This window comes from Serinus canaria, assembly GCF_022539315.1.
Source record: "Serinus canaria isolate serCan28SL12 chromosome 7 unlocalized genomic scaffold, serCan2020 HiC_scaffold_29, whole genome shotgun sequence".
In the NCBI taxonomy this organism is placed as follows: Eukaryota; Metazoa; Chordata; class Aves; order Passeriformes; family Fringillidae; genus Serinus; species Serinus canaria.
In genome coordinates, this window is record NW_026108147.1 from 4480604 (window position 1) to 4492876 (window position 12273).

The window sequence follows — 12273 nt, forward strand, 5'->3', positions numbered from 1 at the left end:
TTGCTTTTTAAGGAGTTTTAATAAAGGAGAACAGGGGAGAAGGAAAGAAAACTGGGACTTTCATCATCTAGGTTTTGCATGTGCAGAAACTTAAAATAATATACACAATTTTGAGGTCAAACAAAGGGGTCATTCTGAAAATACACAAGATTTTTGCTGCCTTGATTAGCTGTGTTCAGCCTAACAAATTCTTAAAAAAACTTCCTAAATGTATTTGTTTAGAGTCTAAGCCTCTAATGTCAACCAGAGAAAGAAACAGATGTTCCATTTTGTATTCCACTTCATTTATTTGCTGTGTGGAAAAATGTAGGCAGGTTATTAAATAGCTGAAGCAAGTGGGATAACAGAACTCCTATCTTTGCACTACCAAAAGGGCTTCAGAAAAGCAGCAGCTTGGAGGCTTCTGGGAGGAACAAGTGGTATTGAATGGCTCAGCACCTGGGCAATATTAACTTGAATTACCAGAGTGGCACATGGTACACTTCAGAGCTTAGGACAGATCTAATTACTGCTGATTCTGTTTGTTTGAAGAGCTGCAGGTCACTGATTTTTACATGAATCCATCAGCTGCACATCTGGGTGTGCCCTGCAGGCCCTGCAGTGAATGTGCTGTGTTCAGCAGCTGCAGTCAGAAATGCCAGCAGTTGGGTCCTGGGGGAGGCTCGTCCCTCCCACCACAGCCTCTTGCCAGCTTGGTGTGTCCTCAGGTGTTGTGGTGTGAAGCAAAATCCTGTCCCAGTTCCTCTCAGCTGTGCCAACCTCTTCCTTCCCCTCCCCCTGCCCCCTTTCCTAACTGCTCTCTGTCAAGCTCCACATTCCAGCAAGGGCATCCTGTGTTTGGCAGCAGTTCCAAAGATGCTTCTCAGACCTGGGGTCATTGGCCTGTCCAGGTGTCACTGTCCCCTGAGACCCTCCCCCTCCCACCTGGTTGGTGGCTCACCTGTCCTCTCCCTCCCCCCTCCCTGTGGGTGTAAAAGACACAGAGACCATGGGGTCAGGGTTCTGTTGGAGCTGTTCCCAAGGTTCAGAGCTCTGTCACCCTGGAATAAACTCTGGATTTAACCCTCAGGTGGGATCCTCTCCCTTTCCTCTTCCCTGTCCTGAAGAAATTGTTCCCTTTTCCACCAGAGGTAAACTGAGTTTCTGCCATGCCTGGACTCATTCTGAGTGCCCAACTGCAACTTCAGCCAGCCCAAGGTGTCTGTGAGGTGAAACACCACAGAGCTGCTGCCTCTGGTCCAGAGCAGGGCCAGAGGAGCCCAGGCACGTTCCACCCTGCAATATTGGGGTTTTATTCCAATATTTGGCGCCCATCTGGGTGTGCCCTGCAGGCCCTGCAGTGAATGTGCTGTGTTCAGCGGCTGCAGTCAGAAATGCCAGCAGTTGGGTCCTGGGGGAGGCTCATCCTTCCCACCACAGCCTCCTGCCAGCTTGGTGTGTCCTCAGGAATGCTGACAGGGAAATGGAGGAGGAGCTTCTCATGGAAGGGTTTTCACCTCTGTCACATCTCTGTGGATGGTGATGTGATGCTAACTCAGTGGGGAATCTCTGGTGCAAGCACTCAGTTCCTCCAAAATAAGGTTTTTAAGCCAGCAGCTGAGCAGCACAGGAGCTCAGATGGAGGGAGTGTGTGCTCCAGGGTCCTTACACTGCTCCCAGCTCTAGGCAACAAAAATGTGCCCCAGAAATGTGGCACTCACGCAGTTGTGCTGCAAGCTGTGAACACAGGAACAGGGCTCTGGCCACTCTTGGGTAATCCTGGTGTCAGGGCTCCTTGGTGCCCCAGACCATGGAATTCCTGTCCTGTGGGTGCACTGTAAATCCAAGTGAGACAGCAGATGGATCTGTGGACACAAAGGATGTGTAAAAGTGGTGAGGCAGCTGTGGTTGCCTCCAGGAGAGGTGCAGTGTGAAAAGGACACAGCACAGGGCCTGTTACATCCTTCAAGGTGCTGGGGCACAGCCTGGGGTGAGGGAAGTTGTTTAATACAAGGAGCAGGTTATTCCAGGTCCTTTTTCACCAGGAAAGGGTGCTCTTCCAGCAGGAAGAGGTTCTGGACAGGGAGTGTGAGGAGAGAGGGAAGGCTGGGCAGAACTGGCACCAGTGTGGCATTGTGGGTGAATGAACGTGCTCTGCTGTCACTCATTTCAGCTGGAATCATCTCCTGCCTTGTCTCTGGCTCAGGATCCACAGGGCTGGACCCCCTCTGCTCTGGAGCCAGGCTGGGAGAGCTGGGGGTGCTCACCTGGAGAGGAGAAGGCTCCAAGGGGACCTCAGAGCCCCTTGCAGGGCCTGAAGGGGCTCCAGGAGAGCTGGAGAGGGACTGGGGACAAGGGATGGAGGGACAGGACCCAGGGAATGGCTCCCACTGCCAGAGGGGAGGGATAGATGGGATATTGGGCAGGAATTGTTCCCTGTGAGTGTTCTGAAGCCCTGGCACAGGTGCCCAGAGCAGCTGTGGCTGCCCCTGCATCCCTGGCAGTGCCCAAGGCCAGGCTGGATGGGCTTGGAGCAGCCTGGGACAGTGGAAGGTGTCCCTGCCATGGCAGGGGTGGAATGGGATGGGCTTTGAGGTCTCTTCCAGACATGATTCTTTAGTTTTGCTTTGTGTGCTGAATACTGCCCCAAATACAGGAGATTTTGGGAACTGATTTGTCCCCAGGCAAGCAGGGTGGGTGCGTGGGCTGGAGTGGGTGTTGATCCACAGGTGAAAAGTCCAGCTCTTTTTGGAAGGATTGAGTAGGAACTTCAGTTAATGTGGAAAACCACCACCCTCCAAAAAGAAAAAAGAGGCTGAAAAAGCTCTCTTGAAAGAGCCATTATTTTATTTTCTTGTGGAGCCTTCTAGCTCAGGAGCAGGTCAGGCTGACTCTGGGAAGTGCAGTGATAAAGAACATTGTGTCTCCAACTCCTTGGCCTGTGCCTGAACCCCGTACCTGGCATCAGCAGAAAAAGCATCCTGTTCAATTGAAATGCTTTAACATTTACTGTTTCCCTCCTGGTTCTGTGAAAGAGTTTCTTATGGGGATCCCTGGTGGATAGTTACAGTATACTTAAAACACAGACTCTGTAAAAACCAGGGAAAGAAAACACCCTTTATGATCAAAAAATATATTTTATACAATAAAAAAGCACCCCACCTTGCTGGTTTTGCACTGGATATATCCCAGTTACTTGTCCAAAATGAAGTTTCTGCCCTGTCCTGTAGAAAGAGGTGGGGGGAAATGGTGGAGCTCAATAAAACTGTGATTACTTGGGTCTGTTTTCCTAGTGGGACATAATAATGGTGTTAAAAGGGGCTGTAGAAACTATTGAAATGCTTGATAGATGCCTGTACTAATTTGATTTATATTTAAAAGCCTGTTAATTAAAAAAAAAAAAAAGAAACAAAGGGGAAGGTATATAAAAGTAAGCAAATGCTGTTTCTTGAAATTCTGGTGGCTTCTGGAGCCTTGTTGATAATTTCCACCTTCTTGATTAAAAAAGAAAATTCCTGCTTTCAGATTTCTCAGGTGGCTGCCCCCAAGTCCACGCTGTGTTCTGCTCCCATGGAGGTAATGGGGAAAGCAGCCTTTTTCCAGGAATCCAAAGCAAACATTTCTCTTGGTGCCTCATGAAAAACACGAAGGAAAGGAAGCATGGTGGGCCTACAGAAGTGATCCAGCCTTTTACACATGGATAATTTATTGATTCTGGGGCTGTTGGGAAAGGGGAGTTGCTTGGGGTGTAGGGCCGGATGAAAAAGCCTGGAACAATTTGGGTTCTGGCTGAAAATCTCCCGTTCCACGTTTGTGCAGAGCGAGCAAAGGTGGCACTCGGGGCTTGGGGGAAACCTCCTGCCATCATTCCAGAGATTTTAACCCATAGCTGCAACTGTGGAGCTGGGAACAGCCTTCATGCATTTCTCTCCCCTTAATTATCTACAGTCAGCATGAGTTGGCAAAGCTTGAGAGTGTCCCAGTGATAATTCTGAGCCTGGAGCTGCAGGATGTGGAATCGTGGCTGTCCTGTTCCTGGAATGTCCCAGGACAGCTTGGATGGGCCTGGAGCAACCTGGGATAGTGGAAGGTGTCCCTGCCCATGAACTGGCTTGGAACTGGATGGGCTTTGAGGTTCCTTCCCACCCAAACCACTCTGGGATTCTGGGATCATTAGCACAGGTGTTAATGAGACAAAGAAAGAATGGGTGGTGATTGTCACAGGTTGAGCTGCTGTGCCTTCTGCTTGGGAAATCTGTCTTGGGAGGAAATTTTTCTTGAAACTTGGGTGTTCTTACACCACTTCAGCATCATGTGTGTTTCAAAGATTAACTTCACTTACTAATTTTAATTTCTTTTTTATTTTTAAGCAATCCTATTGATGAAGCTGTATGAATAGTATTTCCTAGAATTTTATTTCAAATCCTATTTTTTAGTGGTGTTATGTTTCAGTTCCTGCAGTGCCAATTGGCCTTGATGATCCTAAAGGTCTGTTCCAACCATGACAATCCCGTAATTCCATGAGTGACTTTGGATGGGATATTTTCTCCTTTGAATCTCACTTTTGAAGTATTCAACAGCACAGAGAACATGCTGGAGTTACAGGGGCACTGGAATTCATTTTCAGTATTTACAAATGCACTTTAAGGAACTGATTAATGAAAAATATTCCAATTTTTTTTTTGTTTCACTTGAGCTTTTCAAGCAGCTGTGTATTTTAGCCTGGAATATTTCAGATTGTGAGCTGGACCTGTGTTTACAGACCTGTGTAGATCTGTATATAGATTTATTCTGTGTCTAAAGCATACAATTCTGGCTTGCTTCTTTACTGAGTTGTGGGATTTTAATTTCTATTTCATTTTTTATTTTGATCCTACACTTTCCTGTGGAGGGAAGTGTGGCTGCTTGGTCTGTCTAGGTATCAGAGAGGTCATGCCAAGGATGAGAATCACAGAATCATTTGGCTTGGAAAAGGTCTCCAAGACCTTTGAATCCAACCTGTGCCTGATGCCCCTTGTCACCAGCCCAGGACACCGAGTGCCACATCCAAGTTTTCCTTGGACACTTCCAGGGATGGGGACTCCTGACTGCCCTGGGCAGCTCATTCCAATCCCTGAGCACCCTTTTCATGCAGAAATTCCTGCTGTGCCCACCCTGAGCCTGCCCTGGCCCAGCCTGAGGCCGTTCCCTCTCCTCCTGTCCCTGTTCCCTGGAGCACAGCCCGACCCCCCCCAGCTGTCCCCTCCTGGCAGGAGCTGTGCAGAGCCACAAGGTCCCCCCTGAGCCTCCTTTGCTCCAGGCTGAGCCCCTTCCCAGCTCCCTCAGCCCCTCCTGGGGCTCCATTCCCTGCCTTGGACACTCTCCAGCCCCTCTGGCTGGGAGTGCCCAGGGCTGGACACGGCCCCTCAGCAGGGCCAGCCCTGGGGACAGTCCCTGCTCTAGGGACAATCCCGCCCTGGGGCTGTCACACCAGGGCTGGCACAGCCTGGGGGCCATCAGCCTCGTGTCCAGCCCTGTCACCAACACTGCCAGGGCCTTTTCCAGCTTCCCAGCCACTCTTCCCTGAGTCTGCAGTGTCCCATGGGGTCACAAGGAGCCCTTGGCCTCGCTGACCCTGGGCCCGTGGATCCCTCTGCAGAGCCTTCCTGCCCCCAGCAGATCCACATCCCACCAGCTCTGTGTCTGCAGCTTCCTGGGGGTGCCCTCCATCCCCTCAGCCAGGTCCCTGATAAAGATAAAAACACTAAACAGAGCTGGGCACAGTACTGAGCCCTGGGGAGCCCCACTGGTGACCAGTCCCAGCTGGACAGGGCTCCATTCCCCACCCCTGTCTGGGCCAGGCCATCAGCCAGGTTTTATCCCTTGGAGAGTGCACTTATCCAAAGCATGGACTGCCAGCTTTTCCAGCAGAATGCCTTGGGAAACATTCCAAAACTTGGCATTTAGAAAACAGAAATGAAGCAGGTCTTCACACACCAACCTTCAGATAATGGACTGGCTGAGTCTTCTCCCCTCTGAGAGAGCTGGATGTGAAATAAATTCCTTGTTTTCTGGCTGAGCCTTCGGATAATGGATGGCAGGGAGGAGAGTGGTGAGGGTTTGGAGCACTTAGGAAAAACAAGGGCATGGGATGTCTTCCTGGGAAGTTGCTGGACCTGCTTCAGCTCTGCTGATGGACTGGAGGTGCTTGTCTGCATGTGGAAAATGCAGGGCTGTAGGCTGAGCCTTCCCTCTGGCTTTGGAGGAGCACAGAGCAGGAAAAGGAGGAGGAAAAGAGTCAGGATAGAGAGAGGAGGGTTTGAGATGCTGTGAGATCACAGCTCTCCCATCCTACAGGACAGCAAAGGCATGGATGGCTCCAGAAATGCCCTGAATTCTGTGGCTGGTGTGTGTAATGAGCACCTGCTGCTGCGAGGGAGGCACGGCCTGGGCAGGAGGGAGCTCGGGGCTGTGCTGGTTCTGACAGCTCAGCCAGCTCTCCTGAGGTGATTTGGGCAGCCAAGGGCTCAGCTTTGGCAACCTTTGCCACCTGAGCCCAGCTCCTGATGAAACCCCACGAACAGGAGCCCCAGGGCAGTCAGAAGTGCAGCCCCAGGGCAGTCAGAAGTGCAGCATTTCCTGCACCACGTGTGTGGCAGAGCGCGGGCAGCACCCCCGGCCAGGCTCAGCCTTTCCCTCGAACACATCCCTGCGTGTCCCCAGCCCTCCAGCCAGCCCAGGGCTGCTGAAGTGTGCTTGGCAGGAGGCCCTGCAGCCTCCAGAGCCAGCTGAGCAAACAGCCCAGCTCGCACAGGAAGGCAGGCAGCTGGGAGGAGGGGATGGGACAGGGGACAGTTCCCTGTCCCAGCACTGCCACCTCTGTGTCCAGCAGGAATTGTGCCAGGAATCTGCTCGCCCTCTGCTTGGGGTGGCAGGGAAAGGCCTTTCTGGTTGTTTGGCATATAATAAACAAACAGAATTACTTCAAATAAACTCTGCTTCAAGCTCTTTGTGTCTGGGTTTGGGAATTTGACCTGCAGGAGTGTTGGAAGGAAAGAAAAACGAGGTTGTTTTTTCTTCATGGGGGAGAAAATCCCAGCAGGCTTTTCCTTAATGGCTTTGCTGGAATAAGATTATTCCAGTGTATTAGCAGCATGGCATCACTCTGCTCCTTTTACAGCATCCTTGTGCTCCTGCTGGCTTTGCCACTGGAGCAAACTCTGAATTTCACTTGCAGTGAGCTGAGAGGCCTCAGGAGCTGCACCACAGAGACTCTGCTGGCTGCACATGAGGGAAGCAGCACAAGCCCAAATTCCTCAGGAGTAGTGGGGTTTATGGAGGCCACACCTGCAGCCTGTATGGTTTTACAGCCATGAACAGGAGTGCAAGGCAGGGAGTAACCATGGCTGTCACAGCTCTGAAGTGCTGCTGTCAGGAGCAGCATTAGGAGCTGGAGATCCAGATGTGGACAGTGGAGGGAGAGAAGCATCTTGAATGGGCTGATGGAGAGAACTCAGAGGAGGCTGTGCTCTGGAGCTCCCACACAGCAGCAGAACTTGATGCTGCTTTCAAAGCTTGTCCAGAAAGGTGTGGCTGCCCCATCCCTGAAAGTGTCCCAGGCCAGGCTGGACAGGGCTTGGAGCAGCCTGGGACAGCTGAAGGTGTCCCTGTCCATGGCAGGGGATGGGAGGGGATAGGCTCTCTGATCCCTCCCAACCCAAACCATTCTGTGATTCCACGATTCTTCTCTTCCATTTCAAACTGTCATGAACACTTCCCCAGCTCCTTCCCTGTTTGCAGTCTCCAAACAAACCCTTCATTAGGGTGTTCCCTCATTCTGATGCTTCCCTGTTTGTCCCCTCTCTTAGGAGAAGCCAGTTGTCTCAGAAGCATCCAGGAAGAGGGAGAGAGACTTGGTAGCCAAAGAGATTGAGAAGTTCCAGGGCTCCATTCAGACTGTGTGCCAGCACGTGCTCAGGCTGGGCAGGATGGTGGATTACATCCAGGAGGACATGGATGCCATGAGGAACGAGCTGCTGCTGTGGCGCCAGGAGAACCGCGAGCACGCCGAGGCTCTGCGGAGGGAGCAGAGGTGAGTGCGGCCAGGGGCAGCTGGGCTCCTCTCCTGGGACAGATTCTAGGGGCCCTTTAAACTTAGAAACAGTGGAAATACTGAACCCAGAGCAGGACAGTTGTTCTGGTGTGGAGGACAGCTGGTGAGACAGCTTCTTTGGCTGTCTCACACCAGAACACGATGAATCCATCGGAGCACCCTGGCATAGTGGAAGGTGTCCCTGCCCATGGCAGGGGCTGGCACTGGGTGGGCTTTAAGGTCCCTTCCAACCCAAATTCTGGGATTCCATGGAATACTTTGCAGCCTTTCAGGTATTGAAATGTATTTTCTTGGAGTATTAAATAACCTGAAGCAGCTTGAAAGCTTCCAACAACGTCATGTTCCTTGTGTCTCTTCCAGCATCACAGACAGCACTCTGGAACCACTGAAGGCTGAGCTGGCTGAGCTGGAGCAGCTGATGAAGGACCAGCAAGACAAGATCTGTGCTGCAAAAGCAAATAATTTAAGGAATGATGAAAAAATCCAGAGGATGATTCTTAGCATAAGTGTATCTTCAAGAAGGTGAAGAAGACAGAAAAGAAAATAAAGAGCCTTAGGACTCACTGACTGACATTGCTACCAAAAAAACCAAAACCCAAATAGCAGATATGCCTTGTTCAGATATAGAATGTTTAGGGACCAGACCCCTAAAAGTGTATGAAAAATTCTGTTATTGCATTGATTTTTAGATGTTGATATTATGCAGGATAAAATGGTATTCACTTGAATGCTGAAGTTGCAGAGCTATTAAAAGAACTTTATTTGTTTAACTCTGAGCTGCTGTTTCTCACTTCCAGAGCCCCCTTTCCCTCCCTGGCCACGTCTCCTTCCCTCTCCTTATCTCCCCTGAAATCCCCTCTGAATACACTGTCCTAATAAGTGGGTATTAAAGAATTCTTTTTCCCCCTTCAATCTTCCAAACTCCTGCAGGTCAGAAGGTTCCTGAATCCTGTTCAGAGCTATCAGGAATCTGATTGGGACCAAGAGAAAATGCAATTCGAGCATCACCACGTAAGGGAGCTGAAGTGTTTTATCTGCACAGGTGTTAATTCCATTTTTATTGCATATGTTCATTTGGAAAGGATTAATTTAAGTACCTGTTTCCTCCCCAATGCACGTCCTTGTAGCTTTTTCTACGGGAATAATTCCACTGATTTTTCTTTAGTGAACTGCAGATGTCTGGAGCATTTTCCTAATGACCCCTGGAGTGTTCTGCCCATGAGAGTGCAGCGTTAGTGATTCCTAAACCTGCAAAGAGTATTAGTGCAGACACAACTGTGTGACTGTGCTGGGTGCAGAGGCTTTAGTCCCCTGCAAGGCTGTTGCCAAGGATTTTATGATGTTGTTTGGGCTGTGGATGAAGTGTTAGTGGCCTTGTTTTTCCTTCTTTGATTGGTGTATCTTGGTTTTTTTGGGTTATTTGTTGGGTTTTTTTCCTTCGTGGTTTCTTTATCTGGTGTCTGGACCTAAAAATCTACCAAATGACCATCATCACAGTGTGAGTGTTTAGGGTGTTAAATACAGACATTTGGGAGGGTGGGAGGCTTTGCTCTGTGGGGTTTTGGAGGGGGTGGAAAAGCATTTGGGGGCTCGGGAAGGAAGAGGAGAAATTTTTTGATCTCTTGTAACAACCACCAGTGACACTGAGCTCTTTGTGTTTGCATGGCCCTTTTCCAATACCTCAGCTGCACCCTGGGGCTGAGCACACGAAGGAAAAGGGGTCAGGGTGTCCAGCAGCACCCCCAGAGCAGTGGTGAAAGCTGTGTGGCCCCTGTTCCCTTCAAACACTGGGACTGCACACCAAGGGGTTTGCTGGGACTGCTCCGACTCCTGCCCCGTGAGCTTCCCACTGCTCTAGGCCACCCCTAAAGGCCATTTGTCACCTGTCCCCCAGCCTTGGTCACCCCACGGTCCCCTCCCACAGCCTCTGCCTCCATAAAATCCAGCGTGGTGCTGCTGGAGCCTGAGACAGGCAGGAAAGCAGTGGGAGCAGCAGCAGGTGTTCTCCAGAGACATGGAGGGATTTCTGGCTCTAACAGGATTTCAGTCCTGGTTTTTCCTTTCCCTCAGCTGCCCCATAAAGTTCCCTTCAGCCTCCCCTCATCGTGTCCCTGCTGGTGGGCTCTGGGTGGCCTTTGCCTGGTGACATGGCCCTTGTGTCCGTCTGTCCTTGTGTTAGAGGTGCTTGGGCTCAGAGGCCTGGGAGAGCTCAGGGATGACTTCTTGCATCTTCTTCAGGTGCCCATTTTCTTGTGCTTGCTGACCAAATATCACTTCAAACACTGGTCGGTGTTAAGGTTTAACAGCATTTTAACATCACAGCCTCATCTCCCTGGATTTGTTCTGTCCCAGGCATGGAGCACAGCTCGGAGCTGAGGCAGGTTGAGGAGGCAGCCCCAAAACAGCCAAGGGAGCAGCTGTGCCTGGAGGAGGGGCTGGGGATGTGTGTGCACAGCCAGGGAGTTGTGTTTCAGCCTGTGGGTGGTTCATTAGCAAAGGAAACTTTGCCGGAGCGGTGGTTTGGGATGGAAAGCCCTTCTCATTGTCAGCCCCGGCGGCGCTAATGCAGCCTGACAGTTCTGGGAAGCGGGATTTGTGTTTCACGACGTGCCTGACATTCCTGTGCAGCGCAGGTCGGGAGGGGCTGCCAGCCCCTCTGCCTCGGGAATGTTTCTCAGCTGCAAAGGTGCAGCTGGTGGCAGGATCCCAAAGTGCTGTGGCTTTGGGGCACGGAGGGACACGGGGGTGGCAGGACCTCCCCGGGCCAGGAGCACTCGGGGACAGAGGAGGCTGCAAGGAAGGAAGGAAGTGAAGAACGCCAATCACTTGTTTTTAAAATTTTAGAAGTTTAATAGTAATAAAATTGTTATAAAAATAGTAATATAATTAAAGTAATAAAAATTTGAACAATTGAGATGAGAACAATATGAGACAATAGAAATAAAGAATTAAGGACAGTCCGGGTGCCTTTTCTGGGCAAAATAAGCCCGAAAAAGGACAGATGCTAACAGAGGATTAACCCTTAAAAGCAACAGCCTGTTGCATATTCATACACCTCATCCATGATGCATCAATTCCATTCAAACACAGGATTCTGTCTGGGCAGTGTCAGCTTCTGCCTCTGAATCCTGACGGATTCATGGCTGAGCAAGGCGGGAAGAAGTTCGTTCTGATAATGGAGCAATAAATTCTCTTTCTCTGAAAGATTTGGGTGTCCTGTGGCTGCCATCTCACTGCAAGTCCTTTCTTTAAAAAAAAAGTATCCTACATAGCATAGTTTCTATTTTAACATTATGTTATAACCTAAACTATATTTAACACACTACTTAAGAGAATTAATACAGCATCTAACATAACACATATAACATTCATTTTAATATTTGCAAAAAGCCAATCATAAAATAGGCATTTTTCACAGGGGACATGGGGTGAGCTCAGGGGTCTCCCCTGGAACTCAGACATCCGTGAGTGCTCTGGGTGAGGGAGGCTGTTCCCAAGGGTGGGAATGGCAGAGGTCTCATTTTGTCTTCAGGAGTGCAAGGGAAGGGAAGGCTGGAGGGCTGAGGTGTGTGGTGTGGGATTTGGATGGAATTTAGGCACAAGAGGGTCCAGCTGGGGTTGTGAGGGACCCTCTGCTCACCAGAGACACCAGTGCCCGCTGTTCCCAGCCCAGCCACCCTGGTCACCCGAGCTGCTTCCACATCCTGCTGATTTCTTGAGCACCAGGACCTGAGGAGCTGTGTCAGGGCAGGGTCGGGTGGGATATTAGGAAAAGGTTTGTAATATATGTTATAAAATAATTAGTGCTAAGGGAAATTAAGACACAGCATTTTGTGTACAAAGCCAGTGTCGGGCAACAGGCAGTAACAGGCAAAGTGATAAGGATGGAGATTCAGACACCAGGAGGACACTGTCTCCAGGGATGGATATTTCAAGGGATTTTTTTCATCTGACAAGACCCCAGCAGGAGGCATTTGAGAGGCATCATCAGAAGTTTATCCCAGAAGGTTTTCACCTGACAAGATTCCAGCAATTATCCACCAGCTCTGGCAAACGTGGCAGCAAGAAAGAAAAAACTATGATAATATGCTAAAATATGCTAAAGAAGGGCCCATTCCAGAGCCCCAAAGGCTGTATAAAACAAACCCCTTAGAAATGACATTTGGAGACCCACGGGGACTTTGGTGCAATAGAGGCCAAAC

General features: G+C 50.1%; 1 protein-coding gene across 1 annotated transcript in view; it reads left to right on the forward strand.

The window, feature by feature from the left end:
• Positions 1 to 8841, forward strand: part of TRAF3IP1 (TRAF3 interacting protein 1) — a 29691-nt gene extending 20850 nt beyond the window's left edge. The window contains exons 14-15 of the mRNA XM_009088208.4: positions 7827 to 8050; positions 8432 to 8841. Of these exons, the coding sequence (XP_009086456.1) occupies positions 7827 to 8050; positions 8432 to 8597 (390 nt within the window). The 3' untranslated portion in view covers positions 8598 to 8841. The remainder of the gene's footprint in view (positions 1 to 7826; positions 8051 to 8431) is intronic.
• The last annotated feature ends 3432 nt before the right edge of the window (positions 8842 to 12273 follow it).